Source organism: Lytechinus variegatus, chromosome 17 (genome assembly GCF_018143015.1).
Source record: "Lytechinus variegatus isolate NC3 chromosome 17, Lvar_3.0, whole genome shotgun sequence".
Classification (NCBI taxonomy): domain Eukaryota; kingdom Metazoa; phylum Echinodermata; class Echinoidea; order Temnopleuroida; family Toxopneustidae; genus Lytechinus; species Lytechinus variegatus.
In genome coordinates this window covers 8,293,129-8,314,174 of record NC_054756.1, presented here as the reverse complement: position 1 = coordinate 8,314,174, position 21,046 = coordinate 8,293,129, and the positions used below count along the sequence as shown (strand labels likewise).

The 21,046-nt window shown below is 36.7% G+C and overlaps 2 protein-coding genes across 3 annotated transcripts in view; both read left to right on the top strand.

Moving 5' to 3' along the window:
- Positions 1-959: 959 nt before the first annotated feature.
- LOC121430854 (protein LTV1 homolog) lies at positions 960-12,659 on the top strand. The gene is made up of 10 exons (XM_041628278.1): positions 960-1,060; positions 4,165-4,302; positions 5,004-5,186; positions 6,965-7,052; positions 7,423-7,549; positions 7,981-8,197; positions 9,069-9,196; positions 9,999-10,221; positions 10,713-10,931; positions 12,007-12,659. The coding sequence occupies exons 1-10, from the start codon at positions 1,058-1,060 to the stop codon at positions 12,118-12,120; spliced, it is 1,440 nt and encodes a 479-aa protein (XP_041484212.1). The 5' UTR covers positions 960-1,057; the 3' UTR covers positions 12,121-12,659.
- Positions 12,660-17,617: 4,958 nt separating this feature from the next.
- LOC121430493 (regulator of G-protein signaling 22-like) overlaps positions 17,618-21,046 on the top strand; it is a 31,893-nt gene continuing 28,464 nt past the window's right edge. Inside the window, exons 1-3 of one of the 2 annotated variants that reach the window (XM_041627776.1) lie at positions 17,618-18,139; positions 19,624-19,686; positions 20,182-20,210. In XM_041627776.1, coding sequence (XP_041483710.1) covers positions 19,662-19,686; positions 20,182-20,210 — 54 coding nt within the window. In that variant the 5' untranslated portion in view covers positions 17,618-18,139; positions 19,624-19,661. The remainder of the gene's footprint in view (positions 18,140-19,623; positions 19,687-20,181; positions 20,211-21,046) is intronic. The other variant, XM_041627775.1, reaches the window with a different exon arrangement.

The following is a 21,046-nucleotide window of genomic DNA, read 5'->3' as shown; positions in this document are numbered from 1 at the left end:
TCAATTTCTAGTCATTGTTGGTATATGAAGCAGTTGGAACATTTCTGCGCGACCTGTCAGTTTATTGTTTTTCCAACAGGCGTCAGTCTAAGAGCCTCAGTGCCCTTGTATAACATTAATGGACAACATCTCAGAATCCGAAATTCTATTTTTACTGACACATTCACAGGTTGAACCTAAAAACCTACGTAGGGCTACCCCAGCCCTTCTTGCTCTTTGTTTTTGTCCACTTCCCCTCCCCCTTCAGTTTTTCGCTTTGTCCTCTTTCTTTTCTCTTTCTTTTTCTCTTTCCTTCTTTCTCTTCTTTTCTTTTTCCTTTCCTCTTTTCCCCTCCCTTCTATTTTTCCAAGAGGAAGAAGAAGAAGAAGGAGAAGAAAAGAAGAAGAAGAAGAAGGAGGAGGAGGAGAAGGAGGAGGGGAGGAGAAGATTAAGATTCCAATTAGAATTTTAAAAATAAAATTTAATGGAGATTGTAGACTTTCAGTGTTCATTGAGTAGCATCATTTTTAACAACAAAATTTTAATATCTTGTTTAATGAATTTAATTTCAGACTCAGATAAGATAAGAGATATGATCTCGAGGGACATATGGGGCCGATTGCATGAAAGGGTCTTTCCAAGGGCCGTCTTTCGTGGCGCCCACGAAAATTTTATTTTCCTTGGTGTCGCCCACCGGGGTCGCCCATCTTTAATGATAAGCTGTACGCGGGATATTTCTGAAATGAATGATAAACAAAAAATCGTTAGCTAGCATTTAAATCAATTTGTATACGATTTTATGATGTATCACATCATTTTATGAATAAAGATTTTGTTTACTTAAACGGATGAATAAATATGTTTGTAGGTTATTCATTTAAAATGCGTTTCACATGGCGCATCATAATGAATGGGCAACACGGAAGACGGTTCTTGCAAAGACCCTTTGGTGCAATCGGTCCTTGACCTTCTCACATTTTCCCTTTTCCCCTCATGAATACCATAATGAATCTTAGAGAAGCTCGTGCAACTTTTTCTGAAATATAAACGCGACGTCAAAAACCTAAAAAACGCAATCATGGTAAGTTGAACAAATCGTTTTCACTAAAATTACGCATTTTAGATCATCTTTGTAGTATTTTCGATATTATTAGATTTAGATATTTAGTTGAGGTTGCTAAATTGGTGTTTTAAATTCACAGAAGATGTGCATGTTCTTCTCGAGTATTACTTCGGTCCCATTAATTGACATTCGTGTCTGAAGATAAAACCCGAGAGTGAAGGCATCCATGGCATGGAAAATCTTGTTATTTGACCTAAATTCGCGGAAAAGTAAAATTTTCCAAAAGCACATTATTTCAACCAGATTTTGCATGTTTGATATGAGGAAAACTAGAAATACAAAGGATGTGGATCATATATCGTTTAGGCAGTGTATACAGCCACACGCGTGTGTCTTTACCATCCAGCCACACGCGTGTGGTTATATCCAGAACACCTATCTGTGGATACCGCCACACGCCGCCAGTAATAACAGTAAAACACGTATGTAGGTCTGACCGTCTATATCACGATCAAAATAACCTCATTTCTTCATTAAATTCTTACATTCTAAACCCCTTTGATTTCTTTAAATCGTTTCAATTTCATTCTCACCGTCTTCTTTCCTTGTCTTGTTACAAAAGGCCGCCTGTTAAATAGCAAATTTCCACACTTTTTACACTTGTGTCGATTCTCTACTGACTCTAGGCTATGTGCGCGTACGTGCGTACGTACGAAACCCAAACTGTGTATCGGAGCTACTGCGCTGCGCTAACGCTGTATGGGTCTGCCACCGCGAAGGAAGCCAGAATCGACACAAGTAGAAAAAGAGAATTTGCTGTTAAACAGACGACCGTTTGTAACAAGACAAGAAAAGCAAGGAGAGAAGACGGTGAGAATGAAATTGAAACGATCTAAGGATATCAAAGGGGTTTAGAATGTAAGAATTTAATGAAGAAATGAGGTTATTTTGATCGTGATATAGACGGTCATACCTACATTCGTGTTTTACTGTTATTACTGGCGGCGTGTGGCGGTATCCACAGATAGGTGTTCTGGATATAACCACACGCGTGTGGCTGGATGGTAAAGACACACGCGTGTGGCTGTATACACTGCCTATCTTTTATGATGAGGATTTGTAGAAAAACCCAAAACAGTAATGCAAGCTTGGCCTTGGCTTTCCAATTCCAAATTCTGCCTTTTCTAGATGCCAGCAGAGTTGGCTTAGCCAGGAGGCTCCTTGATTAAAAATCTTTTACTAATGTGTGCTTACTCTTCACGGAGCCAGGGATTGCATCATGCGCGTGTACCGCAAACCCCCCCCTGAATTTGCTGAGATTTCTATTCTACTTTCCTTCTAAAGATCTAGCCCTTATTATAAGGGCTAGATCTAAAAGTAAAGGGCTAAAAGTAAAGGCTAAATCATGGGCTAAAAGTAAAGGGCTAAAAGTAAAGGCTAAATCATGTAAATGAGATACAAATTTGTTTCCGACATTTTTTTATTATTTTATTATTATTTTTCTTCGTTATGAAATAAAAATGAAACAAAATAGTAAACATAAGAAATATACAATATAAACATAGTTTTTTACCTTTTGGCTCCCATAGTTTTAGCACAGAGTTTGACCGTGGTCACTCACACAAGCATGCAAGGTTAGCTATACTAACCTCGCACAACGCATGTGATTACATAGTGCATTTTGACGTTTTCATTCATCATACGAATGTCGGAATAAAACATGCCAAAAAGTAACAACATTATCCTATACGTAATTTACATCAATCACCTTACTTAATATTATAAATTTATTCAACATTATTTGTAAAAATGAATTTTTAATGCTTACCTCCAAATTTCAGCCAAGATACTCTGTCTTTCCGTCTGAATACTGCGGTGGAAATCACGCAAACAACAATTGAAATGCGAATTTTTCCTATCGAACAGTCTCGATTTAAGTCGTCGGCGCAGAATAGGAAAATGTACAAAATAATAAACAGGTTGCATCTCGTGTATATACTTGTAGGTAAAGTACGCCATCTCTTGACAAGATGATGATGAAAGTGGACTGAACGAGCAAGAAAATAATGCTGGGCGCCCAGAATGCAGCTAGCAGTACAAGCTGCAGAACTGTAAATAAACAGGCTTATGAATAATATCGCGCGCCCTCTTTAGGCAAAAATTTATATCTACGCTGATCAAGAGGCATCTGCATGAAGATCAAGAATTTTTTTTTTATAAAAAAAAAGAGCAAAGAGAAGTCAACAAATGATCCATATGGTTCGCTAAGTGCCATAGCACAATTTGAAATCTTAGCTATAATGTAATGATACGTTATTTTGAACAAAAAGGGTATGAAAATTTGCGTGCACCAGGGCAGCATTTCATCAACATTTTTGTCTGACAAGTTGTCAGATCTGACATCTTTCCTAGATTTTGATTGGCTGAGAGGCACTGTTACTATGGTAACTGTCGGATATTATGTGACTTGTCACATAAAACGTCCGACAAGTCCTTTCATGAAACGCTCCCCTGGTGCATATGAATCCTTCGCATGCGAGATGAATTGAACCCATGGGTGGACCGTGGTCTACTACTAATATGGGCCGATATGTTAACATTGAAAAGTGCACTTGATTGGTATCCGCACTTGACAGGTGAATAAACTTTCCTAGATTTCTTGTGTGGGGAAATTTTTGAAAGCTGAGACAGTCCCTGACCAGCGCCTCTACTTTTGAAATAAACTTATCTGTGTAAAACCATGAAATCTTAGCTGATAACCAATCATTCTGACAATAACTAACACAAAATGGCATTTGTGGGACAATGTATGTGTATTACTATTGCTTGGAAAAATACCCAACATTTTATGAAATTCCATGTTTATTTTGCTCATTTTTCAGCAATTACAATTTTTTTTCCAGAGCCAATTGGCACATATTTTTTTAGTAATACAAACATGTGGGCTGTTATTTTATTGGATTCTGTTTGAATTAATTTCAAGAATGATACCACAACTGGTATTTATCTTTAAACTAGCCCTATGATCAATCTCTAAGTTTTATGTCACGAGGCTCAGAATTTTTCTAAATGCAATTGATGAATATTGCTGCTCTAATTTTACTATTGTTTTGACATTCTAGCCTGGAAAGAAGAAGAAGTTTATAGACAAGAAGAATGCAGTGACATTCAGTTTAGTTCATAGGAGTCAACGGGACCCTCTTCAAGCTGATGATGAGAGTTCCAAGTTTGTTTTGCATCAAGTGGATACTCCTAAACAGGTATGTTAATAATAATTTTGATAATATAATGATATTTAGCAATAATGGTAAAGGGGAACTTTGTGCTCAAAATGATTATATCTTTAATATTCACAAAGCAAAATGCTGAAAATTTCATCTAACTCTGATAAAAATAAGGAAGATATTGAATTAAAAAATAAAGCAATATTTAGTGAGAGAAAACAGTTATATGCACATTGGCATGAATATGCATTAGGTGGACTGGTGATTTTATATCCCCACTTTCCGTTTTCTCATAATACTATTTATTAATGTACATGTGTTTATTATTTTTATTATTATTTATCTTTTTTTTTTGGGGGGGGGTCAAAACTACATTTTTCTCTCTGGTAATCTTTTAAAAGGTTTTTAGTTTTCAGTTGTGTGCACATATTGTGGGTTGTGTAAAGAATGTTTCCCAACCACATTTCTCCAATTTATGTTAACTTCCCATCAGTCCAAAAAATCTGTGACTATGGAGATAAATTCTGCATAGATTTACAATGTAAAGCTACCTAAGACGTAACTCTAAGACGTAACCACAAAATAATGTTCAGCTCGGGCAAATACGACTTGCAAGAGGTAAATAGTACATGATTCTTTGTACAATCTGAAGTCAAAATTTGCTATGATTTGAAGAAGGTTGATGTACAGTGTTTACATACTCAAGTGTATTCATAATGCTGTTTTTTTTTTTGCAGGGTAAGCAAGACCATTTTGAAGAACAACATAAGTTTGGGATCTACTATGAAGATGATTATGATTACATGCAGCATCTTCGTGAACCAAACGCTCAGGATCTTTCATGGGAGCTTAGTCAGCATCCAGCAACGTCATCTAAACCAAAGAAGAATGTTCATTTTGAAGTGGAAGACATGTCTGATGTGAGTTAATCCCTTAAACCCATCCTTCCTTATTTCCCTAAAATTGATTTGAATTGTTCTAGTTCGTTATATGATATAAACCTATGCGTCCAAAAATTGCTATTGTGCGGATTATATGATACATTTTGATGTTGGTAATTTGCGATTATCCTGTAATATTTATCTTGATTGCCATTGTTTAAAGTGAACATTGAATTGGAACCCAAAACTTTGATAAAATTTGTAGACGAAGAATCTAAATTAATAAATGATTTAACCCTTTTATTGGTAACAAAATGCCTGTTTCGTATAAAATATTATATGGAGAGTGACAGATGAACCAATTTATCACCAAATCTGTTCATGTACGCAAAGTAATCTTGGTATTAAAGGGATGGTCGAGGTTGGAAATATTTTTTTATCTCAATAAATAGAGTAAAATTCACAGAGCAAACTGCTGAAAATTTGATCAAAATCGGATGATAAATAACAAAGTTATTGAATTTTAAAGAATTGCATTATTCTGGTGAAACAGTTCCAGGCATGTGGGCTGATGATGTCATATTCCCACTTGTTCTTTTGTATTTTATTATACAAAATTAGGTTTATTCAAAATTTTTCTACCAAAAAACTAACAAAATTGGATTGACATCTGATCAAGTGCATTAGTTATTTATTGCCGCCACTTATTTCATCAAAACGGAGACACATCATTTACACATGCATAAAAATGAAACGTATATGATTCCATGTAATTACATAAGAAAGAAGAAAAAGTGGGGATGTGACATCATCAGCCCACCTAATGAATATTCATGACGATGTGCATATAACTATTTTCACACAATATTCATCAAATTTAAAATTAAAAAACTTTGTTATTTGTAATCCGATGTGATGAAATTTTCAGCATTTTGTGTGTATTTTATTCTATTTATTGAGATATAAATATTTTCAGCCCAGATCATCCGTTTAACAGGGCTGCCAAGTAGTACTAATTTTCCGTGTTTAGTACTGAAAATAGAGAAGAATACTGATGGTTTCATGCAAAATACTGATTTCTAAAGTTTCAGTTTATGTGTTGTCCTATGTTATTCCTGTGAAAATACTAATTTCCTCACCAAAATACTGATTTTCAGCCTTGAAATTTGAAAATACTGAAGTGTTCTTTTTCAGGTTGGCAGCTCTGCTTTAATTGTCGATTGGTCTACACAGGCTTTGTCTACTTTCCATGTGGTCGCATCCCACAATGTCTTTTCCTGGTTTGTCTCCAACCAGTTCTTATAATTTAGCTCATTCACCACTTTGTCTATTATCCAATTAAGGCACACCTCTTTCATCTAATATCCACTAAATGGTTAGTTGAAGTTGAATAGACCAAGTTTTCATTTTTTTTACCATGTGCAATAGAAGTAGTAGATGAAGTGGATGACCATCTCAGAATTTTTGAATGACGTTTACACTAAGTGGGCATTGGACCAACTGATAGTAGACGACCTGTTTCACAAAGATTAAGTATGACTTAGAGTTGCACATGATTACCAAGTTGCGCACGATATGAAAGGCTTGACCGCATTGGTCAGATCGTGTCAGGATGCGCACTACTGCATGTCTATCAATAAGATCGCGCGTTGCACATTATGTACGCGTCAGCATTTAAGTGCGACTTAAGTCATGCTTAAATCTTTGTGAAACGCCCCCCTGATGGGTTAAGCCCATGCAATGTTTGACCATCTGAGAGGCAGACCAGTTGCTCGTACACCAACTGAATACAAAACGATATCTCTCTCTTTATTCAGAAACCCAAGCTTCAACTCCCAGCTGCTGTGTTTCAATCTGAGCAAGAAGAAGACATAGGACTCCTCAATAGAGCAGCACCGATCTCGGGTATACTTTATATTTACTTTCACCGTGGGCGAAGAACATGATCGCCTGCAATATCCAGCCCAGGGAAGACGCCATGAGGGAGGTGGGGGGGGACTGCTCTCCCCGCATGATTATTCAAGTGATTTACAACATAAAAGGAGGAAAAAGTGGGTGAAAATGAAGAAAGATAATTGAAAGAAACGGCCGGGTTGTTGAATTAATCGTGTGTGATGCCCCTATTTTTTCCTTCAGACGATAAAAATGTCACATTTATATTCTTTTGCTCTCCCATCAAATGACCCTATCACTGGCCCTTTTTATCTTGTGGGAACATGGGAAAATACATTTTGTTTAATATCCGTTAATTACCTTTTAATCTTATTTTGTTCAGGTCCAAGACTTGATCTCGACCCTGATATCGTTGCTGCCATGGACGATGACTTCGATTTTGATGATCCCGACAATGAACTCGATGATGACTTTATGATGTTTGCGCAGGGTAACAAACCAATTACAGGGTAAGTTTGCAATATATTGCCGTTATGAGAAAATGTCCTCTTTTGCTTTTGGTTAACTTTCACTTGTGGGGTGGTATGCTTCATCAGAGCTTCATCATAGATGACATAGTTCTTGATGAAGTACAGCAAAGTTTAGAATGGATCGTACGTTGAAGAAAAATTGTTTGAGATGATTGGGCCGTGTGTTGAATAAGATGAAACTGCAAAAAGAGTATTGTCTCTTGAAGTGAATGGCATAAGAGGAAAAGGATAAAAATACGAACAGTTTATAGCTTATTTCTTTAATAAATGTGACATTCCCGTTTTACTTTAGATCAAATATCAATAATATTTACTAATGATTCAATGATAATTTAATAATCATCAAAAGTGATATGTCGATTATTGCCATGTTTTTTGATGATTTCTTTTCCTATTTAACTGTAAATTAGATCTGGAGATGAGTACAGTGACGATGATGATGATGATGATGAAGACGAGGAAGAGGAGAGTGGAGAGGACTATGACAGCGATGATCTTGATGATGACATGGACCAGCGATCTTTTGCGTCAGAAGAAACTAAATCTAGATTTACCAACTACTCACTCACATCATCAGTTATCAAGAGAAATGAAGGATTGACTCTGCTTGATGACAGATTTGAGAAGGTAGGTAATTATTTTGTATTGGATGGCTCAGAATTTAATACCAGAGCCCCGTTTTACAAAGAGTTGCGGGACGGCCAGCAATGTCAAACATCTATTATGCATGTTCTTTCAAAACATTTTTTAGCTATGATGTATATTCATGCATTCATCGATGTCTTGAAAATTCACTGTACTTCTCTTTGTTTACAAAGGACATTGTGCACATTTCCCGTAGATAAAATTATGACACTGATGGATTTCCGTAGAGTTATGATTGATTGGATCAATCGTAACTCTTTGTAAGACGGGGCCCAGGTATATTCCAGAGTTACAAAATATAACACTAAATCAAAAATTTATTGCAAGATTGGCCCCAATGAATGGAAATTTTCTGGTAACCCATGAAGAAGAGCCATCTTTATGTAATTAGTTTATTTAATTAGCAGTATTCAATAGGCTGTACGATATGGCATAATATTGCATGACAGGTTTTGTACATAAGCCTATGGGGAATTTATCACATTTCAGTGCATCGTGCAATATGCTGTGATATTGCACAGTGATGTCAAGCAGACCTAAATACTTGTTTTTAAATGTACCCCTAAAAGACCCTATAATATTCATTTTGATATCTCCTCCCAATGTAATTGGTTGCTTGGGGCATCATATTTCTGGGTCGGCCAGTTATTCTGACATTGTTCCATGAAAACTAAAGCAAACTTTGACAAATCAACTTCAAACTTGTCTCAAGTGTGCAAGTAGGAGTGGCAATGATCTGAATGGTTTTTGGGGGTATATATCTAAAGGTATATATGCAATTCTTATTCTCTTGAGGTCAGTTCAACAATATTTGAAATAAATTTCATGTGAAATATTTGATTTTTTTCCCTAGATCTATGAGGAGTATGACGATATGGAGATAGGTGCCTTGGATCAGGATGAGATAGAAGGTCACATGCAAGAAGAAAGTCTGGTTCTACAACAAGCTATGAAAGCTTTTGAAGAAGACACTAAATTCAGGTAAATTAATTTTGTTTTTACTTTATCATTATGATGAAATGGTACTACTACTCCTACTAATATTGGTGCTGCGATGACTGCTACTGCTACTACTAGTACAACAACTACTACTACTACTACTACTACTACTACTACTACTACTACTACTACTACTACTACTACTACTACTAATACTACCACCACTACTACTACTACTACAGTACTACTACTACTACTACTACTACTACTCCTAGTACTACTACTACTACTACTACTACTACTACTACTGCTACTACTACTACTACTACTACTACTACTACTACTACTACTACTACTACTACTACTACTACTACTACTCCTACTACTATTACTACTGCTACTACTGCTACTACTACTACTACTACTACTACTACTACTACTACTACTACTACTACTACTGCTGCTGCTGCTGCTTCTACTGCTACTACTGCTACTACTACTACTACTACTACCACTACCACTACTACTACTACTAATACTATTGCTTCTACTACTACTACTACTACTACTACTACTACTCCTACTACTACTATTACTACTGCTGCTGCTACTACTACTACTACTACTACTACTACTACTACTACCACTAGGACTGCTACTATACTGCTACTACTGCTACTGCTGCTGCTACTACTACTACTCCTCCTACTACATGTACTTCTGCTTCTACTACTACTACAACTACTACAACTACTACTACTACTACTAGTACTACTATTGCCTATTACTACTACTAGTATTGCATTCATTATATTATCATTATTATCATATAATATTATAACAGAACAATGAATGAAATGGAGACACCGAAGAGCGAGCACCATAAGGAATGTGATGAAGAGGAGGACGACGAGGAGGAAGAGGAGAAAGAAGAGAAAATCAATGTGTACATTGAGGACAAGAAGGAAGAATGGGATTGTGAATCGATATTAAGTACATACTCAACTCTGTACAATCATCCAACCACTATCAAAGAACCACTCAAACAAAAGAAGAAAAGGCAGCAGGTTAGTATAAAAATATTGGCTTGTATTCCAAATGTCTCTTAAAAATTCTGGAGCTTTGATGTGTGTAGTATTCAATATTGTTCATGTGGGCAAAAAATAAACCACACAAGAAGAAACAAAATCAAAGTTATGTAGACACTTTCAAGAGGTCTGTGGCTTATATGAATCATTTGTTTTCACTGCTGGTGAATGTAGTTGTAACATACATAGTATGTGGAAAAAGAATTGATTAGTGGCACGTTTGCACGTTTGTTTACGTTCTAAATAATTCAGGTGTAATTTGTTGAGTCTTCTTCATTCTAAAATTAATTCCTCAAAATGTTTATTAGGTTAAAGTTAGGGTAATGATATTGGAAATCTTTAGGAGGTACATAGGGACGTTGGATGAAAATGTGATATGCGCCATGCAAGAGCGAAGTATTATTATCATTAATTCTCAATGTATGACAGGGAAATCAACGATGTGTTTTCTTTTTTTTTCTTTGAAACAGGAAAGCAATTTGGATGAGAAAAATCAAATCAAGTTATCTCAGAAATCAGGTATGCCCCTTCATGTACTGCCCTCGCATGGTCCAACAAAGAAACAGCTCGAGAGGGAGGAATTTGAAGAAAACCGTCTACCTGTTGTGACGACGAGAAGAGTGAAAGGAGTAAAGGAATCTGCGGAGGAAAAGAAAGAAAGAAAGCAAGCTGTAAAACTAGCGAGAAAGGTGAGTTTTAGCATACACTCGTGTTTGACACTTTAATGAATTATGTTATGTCGAGAGTGAAGACTAGAATCCAGACTCTCTGAGAGACAGCCACAGTTCATAGTGAATCTATTCTCACTAGTTCAGACTCTGAATTTATGCATTATGCGAATTCCAAAAACCAGACATCTCTGCTTGCAGAATAATGCCCGGTTTTACACATGCATGCATTTGGTACCCACTCTGCGGCGCATTGATGCGTGCCAGAGCGGGACATTTTATGCCACGACTTGTCTGTATCAGTTCACGCATTGTCCGACACATTCGCAACATAGTTGCAATTTGTTTCCGCGTTGCTTGCGTATAATTCTCGCATTGTTCATGCAATGTCCTTGCATGCTTTCGGCAAATATTCTATACACCTTATTTTGTGATGTATGAAGCGCAAATTTAGATATTTCAACGATCTGGTGTTGATGCCCTCTACGTTCGTTGATTAGAACCACTTACACTGATCATGTGGTCTTCGCGCACAATTTCGCGAGTAACATTAGCAAACTATGTGTACAGCATGCTTAACGCATGCGCAAAGTATGTGCGATCCTGTCGTGAACTGCCACTTCTCAGGGGGATGTGCCTTCTATTTTTTGCACCACAAAATTTATATTTCAACACCTTGCACTGGTATGGCTACGTTGCGCAGTTTATGAATGGCTGACAAATGCCACGAACCTATCCGCAACTGGCAAAACTAGTCCCTGCATTGGCACAAATGATTCTATGTCTAGGCACAAACTATGCGGAAACTACAATGCGTGCAAGTGTCAACAGGGCTTTAGTTTTCTCTACCTCTTACATTATCTCTCCTCCTTTTCTCAATCTCACTTACCCTCTTCTTCTCCCACTCTCTTCTTTTTCATTTTTTTTTCCTTGATGTATCTTCAATCAATGCTGCATTTTTATAATCAATTCTAACTGCATGTAAACTAAGTTGATAATAAAATGATATTAAGGTTTGATAGAAATTTAAGAATTAGTGTTTTATAGCCATCTCTCTTTCTTTGTTCTTCTTCCTTTCCTTTCTTTGTCTCTTTAGGAAAGGAGGGTAGAAAAGAAAGCCAACCAGCAAGTGTTCAAGGATGAGGAGAAACGTCAGAATAAAGTCATTCAGAACCTTAATCAGAATATGCAAGGAATCAAGATCTTATAGCATCAACTCCTATAGCCGAACAATCAAGGATGTAGACCTTGTACTCTGCAACATGGTGAACTGTCGCTGGGGATCGTGTTCATAATACAATAATTGTACGCATCCGCTTCAGTATTAAGAACATGCAAGGAACCAAGATCTTCATCAATTCCTCAAGCCAAACAGTTAAGGATCTACATGTAGACCCTGCGACAAGGTGAACTGTCACTGGGGATTGTGATCGTAATACTATGATGGTACGCATCTGCTTCAGTGAGATCATGCAAAGAATCAAGGTCTTATTACATCAACTTCTACAGAAGAAGAGCCACCCATGCATACCTTGTCTTTGGCAATTAGATGAACTGTACACCTGGAGATCGTGATCATAATACAACGATCTGCTTAAAGCCCCTTTCACAATTGGTGTTGAGACTGCATACAACCGTTGCGATTCCACGCAACATATATTGTGACTAAATGATTGCAAACGATCGCACAAGCAATTGTGAAAGCCCCTTAAAATAGAACATGCAAGGAAACAAGATCTTATGTCATCAGAGGCCTGTTGCAGAAAGAGTTGCGTTTAAACGCAAGTCAAAAAACAAACGCAAGTCCCAAATGCGCGCTGTTGATTGGTTGAAAATCAAGTTGCGCATGATTTTTAGAGTTGCGATCGATTGCAACTCTTTCTGCAACGGGCCCCAGTTCCTGCTGCAGGACTGTCAGGTGTTGCGGCCTTACTAGATTTGACCATTATGGAGGATTGAATGAATGGAAGAAGAACTATAGTATATCAGATACCAGTGTCCTGTCGTACAAGAGTTGTAATTGAACTGATTGACCTCAACTATATGGAAATCCACAATTGTCATAATTTTTCATACAGGAAATTTTCCCAACATTCTTTGTTTATAACAAACAGAACATAGTGCATTGTCAAGTGAACAATGAATGTATGAGTATACGTCTTATCTAAAAAACATTTTGAACAAACATGCATTCTCAATGTTGGCATTGCTGGTTTTCCATAGTTGTGGTTGATGGGATCAGTCGTGACTCTAGTAAGATGGGTATTCTTGTTGTCGGAGCTGTATTGTTGGAATCACAAGATGAGTTTTTGCATGCAGTTGATGTAATAAATATGACTGAGAAATTGCACATCCTGTAGGCCCTATGCAGGCTTTACACGGGCTGCCAACATTTACTGTCATTAGAAGCCTACCTTTCCAGCTATACAATATATTAAAGGTAAAGTAAAGTAGTGGCAGCAAACCATTATTTCATGAGAAAGTCTTTAAAATCAAGGTTAATTGCCACCAAATTGTTATAGATCTAGATCTGGTACATTAAAATAAACTCATCCTTGTTAAATCATGAAATCTTAGCTGAAAACTGATAATTCTGATGATCACTAACGCAAAAAGGCATATGTGGGTTAGTGTAAATGTATTAATATTGCTTGGAAAAATACCTGACATTTTATGGAATTCCGTGCTTATTTTGCTCATTTCTTTAATAGTTATTACACATTTTTTCCTCAGAGCCATTTGGCTCATATTTTTTATTCATGCATAAAACCACTTGGGTGGTTATTTTATTGAAATCGTTCCACAACTGAAATTTTTCGTTAATAAAGATCTCACGTAACGTGAGAAAGAGCTTATGAAATGGCTTCAGGAAGATGACTCCATAAATGGCAAATACTACCTGCGGATCTTTAACACACATTGTATAGTCTTCAGGCACAGACCTTTGTTTTCTTGCAATTCATTAAGTGCATAATACAGAGTCTGAATTATGGAGACTAGAGTCACTATGAACTGTGGCTGCCTCTACACAGGCAGATTAGTTAGTCTTCACTGTAGACATGGTATAATTGGTAAAAATGTCAAATGTGAGTCTGTGCTTGTAGACTATATGTAGTTTCAACTGAACTGGGCTCTTTTTCCAAAAAGAATAACATTTTTTTTCTTGCCTTTAATGATATACATTTTTTTCTTCAAATCAAGTCATTTTCATGCCTATCTCAATGAAGTTTCTAAATGTTAGAACTGTACAATGTATGTATAAAGGAGAGAATAAATTGGTATTCGATGGAAAACAAAATATGTGATTTTTATAGACAGGTTGTCATCAAATTATGCTTGAATCTATCTATATCATTCAAATTTATTTTTAATGAGTCTATGACAAAGGCTTGTTTCTTTATAGTCACCTGCTTATCATGAAAATATACCAGGGGGTGTTTCATAAAGCTGTTTGTAAGTTAAGAGCGACTTTATAACGACTGGTGATCTTTTCTTACGCCAACCCATCACTGATGGACGTTATGGTGTATGCCTTTTACCACAAGAAAGGATTATCAGTCGTTCTTAAAGTCGCTCTTTTTTTTACAATATGTACACAATAAATACATAAATTGTAATTATGTAGTATATAAATGCAATTCTTATACATTAAAGTGTAACATGTAAGTATTGTGTAGCTGATTGTTCTTATTCAGGCTAGTGATACAGAGTTTTCGTAACCACTACACAGATACTCTCTGGAACGCTAAGAATCTTTTGTCAATAGCCCTTCATGACAATGCAGCCTTTGTCGAAAATCGTTGAATAAAGAACAGCAGTGTCATCCTGGACTCTGAGTCTGAACAAACAACATATTTGCAATTATTATCAGCTCCGAATCTTAGGATGATTTGCTGTTTGGTTTACCACTTTTTGACAAAGACCATTAAGCTGTTCATTTTGTGATTTGATGGCACTTTCCATAGATTTATCAATGTTTTAGAATCTGTCCCCATTGCAATTGCAAAAACTCGCTAATAATACTTTACAAGCAAAATATGAAGGGTGTGTGTAATAAAGTTTGTTTGTCATTTCAGAGCAGTCCTCCTTGGGTCAAACCATATCAGGGTTTGCACAAGGGTTGATTAAGACCTGAGGCAAAATTCTGAGTTCTGTGAAATGTATTGCTACGATAATGTCAGAAAAGTATGGTGCCAGAGAGAGGTAGACGGAGAGAGTATGAAAGAGAGATGGGGAGAGATAGCATGAGATAATGTGATAGGGAGAGAGGGGAGAGTGTGTGTGTGAGAGGGGGGGGGATGAGTGTGAGAGGAAGAGAAAGGCAGGGGGAGAGCGAGGGAGAGGAATAGAGAGATGGGGGCAAAGGAAGAGTGGAGACAGTGAGTATGATAGTGTATAGTATGAGCAGGAGAAAGAGAAGGAAAAAGAGACAATCCCTCCTCGCCTCCCATCACAACAATCCTCTTGTATTACTTTCCACCCTCCCTTATCAGGGAGGGTCTATAAGGTTGATATGTTATCTTGATTTTATTTCATAAAGATGTTTGTCCACATCTACTGAAGAATTCTGGCTGACCATAACCTTCAGTGCAAAACAGAAATATTCTGTAGACCATTTGACTGATTTGTGTTTATCAACAATTGTTTGGGGGAAAATACAAAATATCTGCCTTGTTGGAAGTCCCTCTCTTGTCCCTCCATTCCTACCAATGCCCCGTGGGGGGGGTACTTAGATTTGGTTTGGACGGGGGTTGCGGCTGAAAGTTCAAAACCCATACCCATTTTTACGGGTCAATTTGGCTAAAAAGGTACCCATTATTATGGATTTATTAAAATTTGACAAGCAAAAAATAAAAAAATAGAATTAAAGCTGTCACCCAAAATTAAGATGGACCCATGTTTAAAGGGGAAGTTCACCCTGACAAAAAGTTTATTGTAAAAATAGCAGAAAAAATAATGAAAAATATTGACGAAGGTTTGAGAAAATTCATCAAATAATTAAAAAGTTATTAGAATTTCAATTATTTGATTTGTGACGTCATATGCGAGCAGCATTCCTACATAGCGAATGGTAAAAAATCAATGAAATGTCATTTTCTCAGAAAATTGAAAATGGTTTTCACTGTACCTATTGTATATCAATAGACAAATCATTTCACACCCGATCATGAATAGAAAACATAATTAAGTCATCAGGAACCATAACAAATTTGAAATTCATGCATTTTATATTACATAACACACGAAGCAGCTGCTCGTTTATGACGTCACAAATCCAAAACTTTGAACTCCAATAACTTTCTTATTCTTTAACGGATTTTCCTCAAACCTTCACCAATATTTTTTACTATTTTTTCTGCTATTTTTACAACAAAGTTTTCTTCAGGGTGAACTTCCCCTTTAAGGCCAGTATCTAAAAATTGGGGCCATGAATAGGGATTTTCCAACATTAAACCATATTTCCCATGTTTAAGGATTTCTTACAAAAAAAGCGACCCATTCCAGCAGCACATCCCCGTATGCATTATATTTTTAGTACCCCCCGCCCCCGGAATTCCCTTACCTACCATCAGCGGCTCAGCCCTCCAACTACCCTGGCCCCCTCCCACCCACCCTACCTAAATACTGTAATCATTAACCTTCTCTTTTACCGAATTTTACATCTTATTAGTAACCCTCCCTTACTATACCATCTATCTCTCATCTCCTTATTTACTTGTACCCCTTTTCTCTGGCCACCATTCCCGTACCCTATATATATATTTTTTTAAATCTTAGTAATTCTTCCTCTTTAAATTAACTCTTCTAGAACCCTCTACTCCTAATGGTTCTGCGCCACCATGCTGCCAGCAACCCTGGCAATTGTGATATTCTATCAATATCATGATTTCAATGGTTCATGATGACTCGACTGTTGAAACTAACACTATAGCACAATATTTTTCCTTTTTATTCTAGAAAAAAAAGTAATGTGTCTGCACGCTCAAATCATACTCTGGCATTTTATATCAATTTACATATAAGTTATGTAATGTGTTATTTATCAGTGCTGCACCCAAACTCTGGAATAGTCTCCCTTCCTCAATAAGAAATGCATCCTCTGTCAACTTATTTAAAACCAAACTGAAATCCCACCTCTTTCAAGATAGTTTTTAAAACAGAAGTCACTTTTTCATGTTTTTTGGTTATGTATTTTGTAGAAATGATTAATCTTTACTTATTTTCTTCGATTAATTTAGCGAACTTAATTTTACTTTTAAAATTTTTGCGTATCCTGTTAATAATTGTTTTTCTGTTTATCTGCTATGTATTGTAATGCGCAGTTGAGTATATCCAAATAGAAATTGCGCAATATAAATTTACAATTATTATTATTATTATTATTATTATTTTAAATATTTTCCATAAATATTTGTTCCGTGCATAGAGATGTATACATCTCTATGGTTCTGTGCTCCTCTCATTTTTTTTCACTTTTCTTTTATCACGGGTCTACATTAACTGTATCTAAGTTTTATCCCGGGGTTTTATCAAAACCTGTTTGAATTGAAGTTGTGAAAGTGATTTCATTTTGAAACCGTGCGCAGGGTCCGATCTACTCTACGAAAGCGCGCGGACTGTAACGTCTTGAATATCAAAATTCTTTGATCTTGGCCTCATTTGTAAATGCGATGTTTTATGACGCCTAGAGCGAAGGATAGATCACTACGGCTTAGTTGTAGTTGTAACTCAATCAAGATAAGATCAATCGGGAGCACGCGACCTGTCTGCGCCGTATCGTCAAGATCACCCGAAATAAATAATGATTTTCGACGGTTCCAAGGCCTATTTAATATTCGTTTTGCCTCAACATGGAATTAGCAATTGATAGCGGAACGTAGGGGTCCAGATTTCGGAAAGTATCGTGAGGTATCCACTTAAATTAGTTTACGGAGTGACGTTCGGAAAAGATCGAGCGCGACTCCGTCGACGACTAGGCCTGCGGCTACGGCCCTAAACAACAGGCGACAGCTTCCGTAGCAACCGAGCCTGGGCCGCTCGCCGTTCAGCAGTACCGGTCACGCAACTGCGGGTACCGCAACTTCGACTTCGAGCAGCCGGGCCGAAGCAGCACCGCCACGGCACGGTCTGGGTTCCGATGATGTCCTGACCACAAAATGGCATGACGCTTCTTCTAAACATCTTCTGTTCTTGGTCACCTCAACATTGCCCCAATACAGTTTGTGAAGGTTCGTACGGTCCGGTAGTTTTTTTTTTTTTTTTTTGGGGGGGGGGGGCAGAGCCAGAGGTTAATTTTTAACTTATGCTTTGTCTTGTATTTCCGTTATTCAGAATCAGAATATTCGTTAGACGTTAATGCCCATAATCATTATTTTTATTATTGTGGCATTTTTTGCTGAGATAATTTTTCTTTTTATGATAGCAGCTTCCAATCGCACCCCTCCTCGCATAGGTCATTCGAAAATGCAATTAAGTTTTCAGTTTCTTTGAAATTTATTTTTATTTTAATGCAAATGAAATTGCAAGCAAAAAAACTAACGTTAGACCATATTATAGTGAGTGATTGTATTAACGAACGTGCGCATCATATGCGTTAGAAAATGATCAAATACGCTCAAACCTTTGCAACATCCTTCCAAAGCAAAGGGAACTTGAATAGAAAAATTATGAAAAATGATCAAAAACACAATTTCGAAGTCTTTATATCCTCTAATCTAAACATTAAAATATCAAAATAGCTCATCAGTGACTTTGTTTTCCCAACTTTTCCCATAGAAAACACACGTTCGGTAATATGATACCTTTTTCAAGTGACCAAAAATTTCACTTGCGAAGAGAGGTCCGATTGGAAGCTGATGTCATAAAAATGAAATACAATTTTGGCAATATTTATATTTTGTAGGTATTTGTGTATCTATGTGAAAGTTTGGTGAATTTTATTGGAGTACATGTAATGTGTTTGATATGATCAAACTCATGAAAAGTGTTCCGTAATACGATCCACTACCATTCATGTAGATACCAGTTCATAAATTTTTACAAAATATGTTGGAAAATTTTTGCTGAGATAAGTTTTCTTTTTATGATAGCAGCTTCCTATCGCACCCAGTGCCACCCCTCCTCACATGTGAAATGTTTAGGTCACTCGTAAATGATATCATATTACAGAATGTATGTTTTCTAGACTGACTAAAACTGTATGAGTATTGGAAAGTTGTAAAATGTAAACAATCACTGATGCTGCTCTTTGTGGTGGGCAGTTGTCATTTTGAAATGATTGGGTTCTTGTATGTAATAGTAGGAACTTGGAACATGATCTAATGACAAGACAATGTTAATAAACATTATTTTAATTTTGTATTACCGGTAGTAAGCATGAAAGTATAGATTTTGTGTTGATGATGATAGTGATCAAGATGAAGCGAAAAATACAAAATAATCAGGGCTCCGTAACACAAAGATTAGCGATCAATCGCTAAATGAACTGACCAATCAATATCAATGTCACATGCGCATTAGGCTTAAAATACTGACCAGGGACCAATTCGTGTGGTTCTTTCATATTTGCAATTCAATTGTTCATCGCTAATTTTTGTGTTATGGAGCCCAGGAAGAAGAATGAAGATGATAATGGTGGTTTTGTGATGTCACACACACACAAATATTACTTTGTACTGCTTATGGAGTTGACTAAGAATTGGTTTCATTTCAGGTTGATCTCTTTGGATGTGAAGAGAGTATGAAGCAGCTATGTCGGAGAAAAGGCTTTCTGTAGGTAAGATTAACAATAACCAACCGATCCCCATTACCTCTTGTAACAAGATACTTTCTCTGATAAATTATTTTGCAATTTATTGTCAGATTCCATGTTTGATTCAATCAGCTTGCTGTGGTCATACACTTAGCTCTGCTTAAGCCCATGTGGGAATTAACGCTGCATTTACATGTATTTAGAGCACTTGGAGACTTCTAATAAAGAGGCTCTAGGCACTATGTAGATTTAGGCAAGTGTGATTGTTATGTAAATTTATAATTAAAGTCTAATTGACGTTTGTTGCTGAGATGGGGTTAAAGGACAACTTTCAATATTTGTCTCATACATTATCTCAAAGAGAAATGACTAATTGGGGGTCTTTAAAAAAAAAACCTTCTTCCTGCTGCGCTGATCTCGGAGATCTACAGCTGGTTGCTGCATAGGTGAATGAATAGAGTTAAGATAGAGAGTTATACAAGTTATAAATCCATTTTCATTGTCCCTTTTTTATTGTAGTACCTCCTGAAGTCACACCAGATGATTTGGTAAGTTATCTTCCTATTTATTCTCTTTTATTACCTTGGTTTCAGGGAAAAGAAAATCATGGGTACTCCGGGCAATTTAGCCCTGAAATGCTCAAAAGAGCCCTGGAAAATCCCCTTCACTGCAGTGTTAAAGCTTTTTCAATGTTGCAGATTTACTCTGTAGGGTGTAAATCGTAGCCCTGGAAAAAATATGCCTCCCTTGGCTACATGTGATACCCCATAATGTTATTTTTTCCGTTTGATCATTATTATGACTATAATACACACAATGAGAGTGCAGTAACCATCGGTGCCGGCTGCACAGAAACGTTATTAGCCTAACAGAGCGCTAACAGTAAGCCCGGTCACATCTTTTGGATTGTGCAGTCAAAAAAAATTATTTTGATGTGGAAGTTATGCATCGTTGTAACATTGGGCATCGCTGCCACACTACTGATTGTATTAAGAGGGCTTCTGTTAGCTAGTGCATTATTAGTACTAACAGCGTTTCTGTGTGGTCAGCTAGTACAAGAGCTCTAAGAGTGTGTCTGTGTTGTGAAGTGCAAAGTGAAATGTGGTTCAGAATAATGCTCATCTAAGGGTGAAAAAAAAGAAGAAAAAGAAGAGGTGTAATATTTTTGCCTCAGAGTCAGACTTCACCCTCCATTCACTAAATAAGTATGCATGATCAAGTTTTGGCCCATGATTGCAACTCACAAGTAGACCGAATGTAAACTAGTTTTCATTTGCTGGTAATAATTCAGGTCCCCTTGAAAAACTGCGGATTATTGGCGAATGGACTACCCAGTCCCTTTACAAATTATAAGAAATAAGTGAATAAATGAACAAATAAAAAA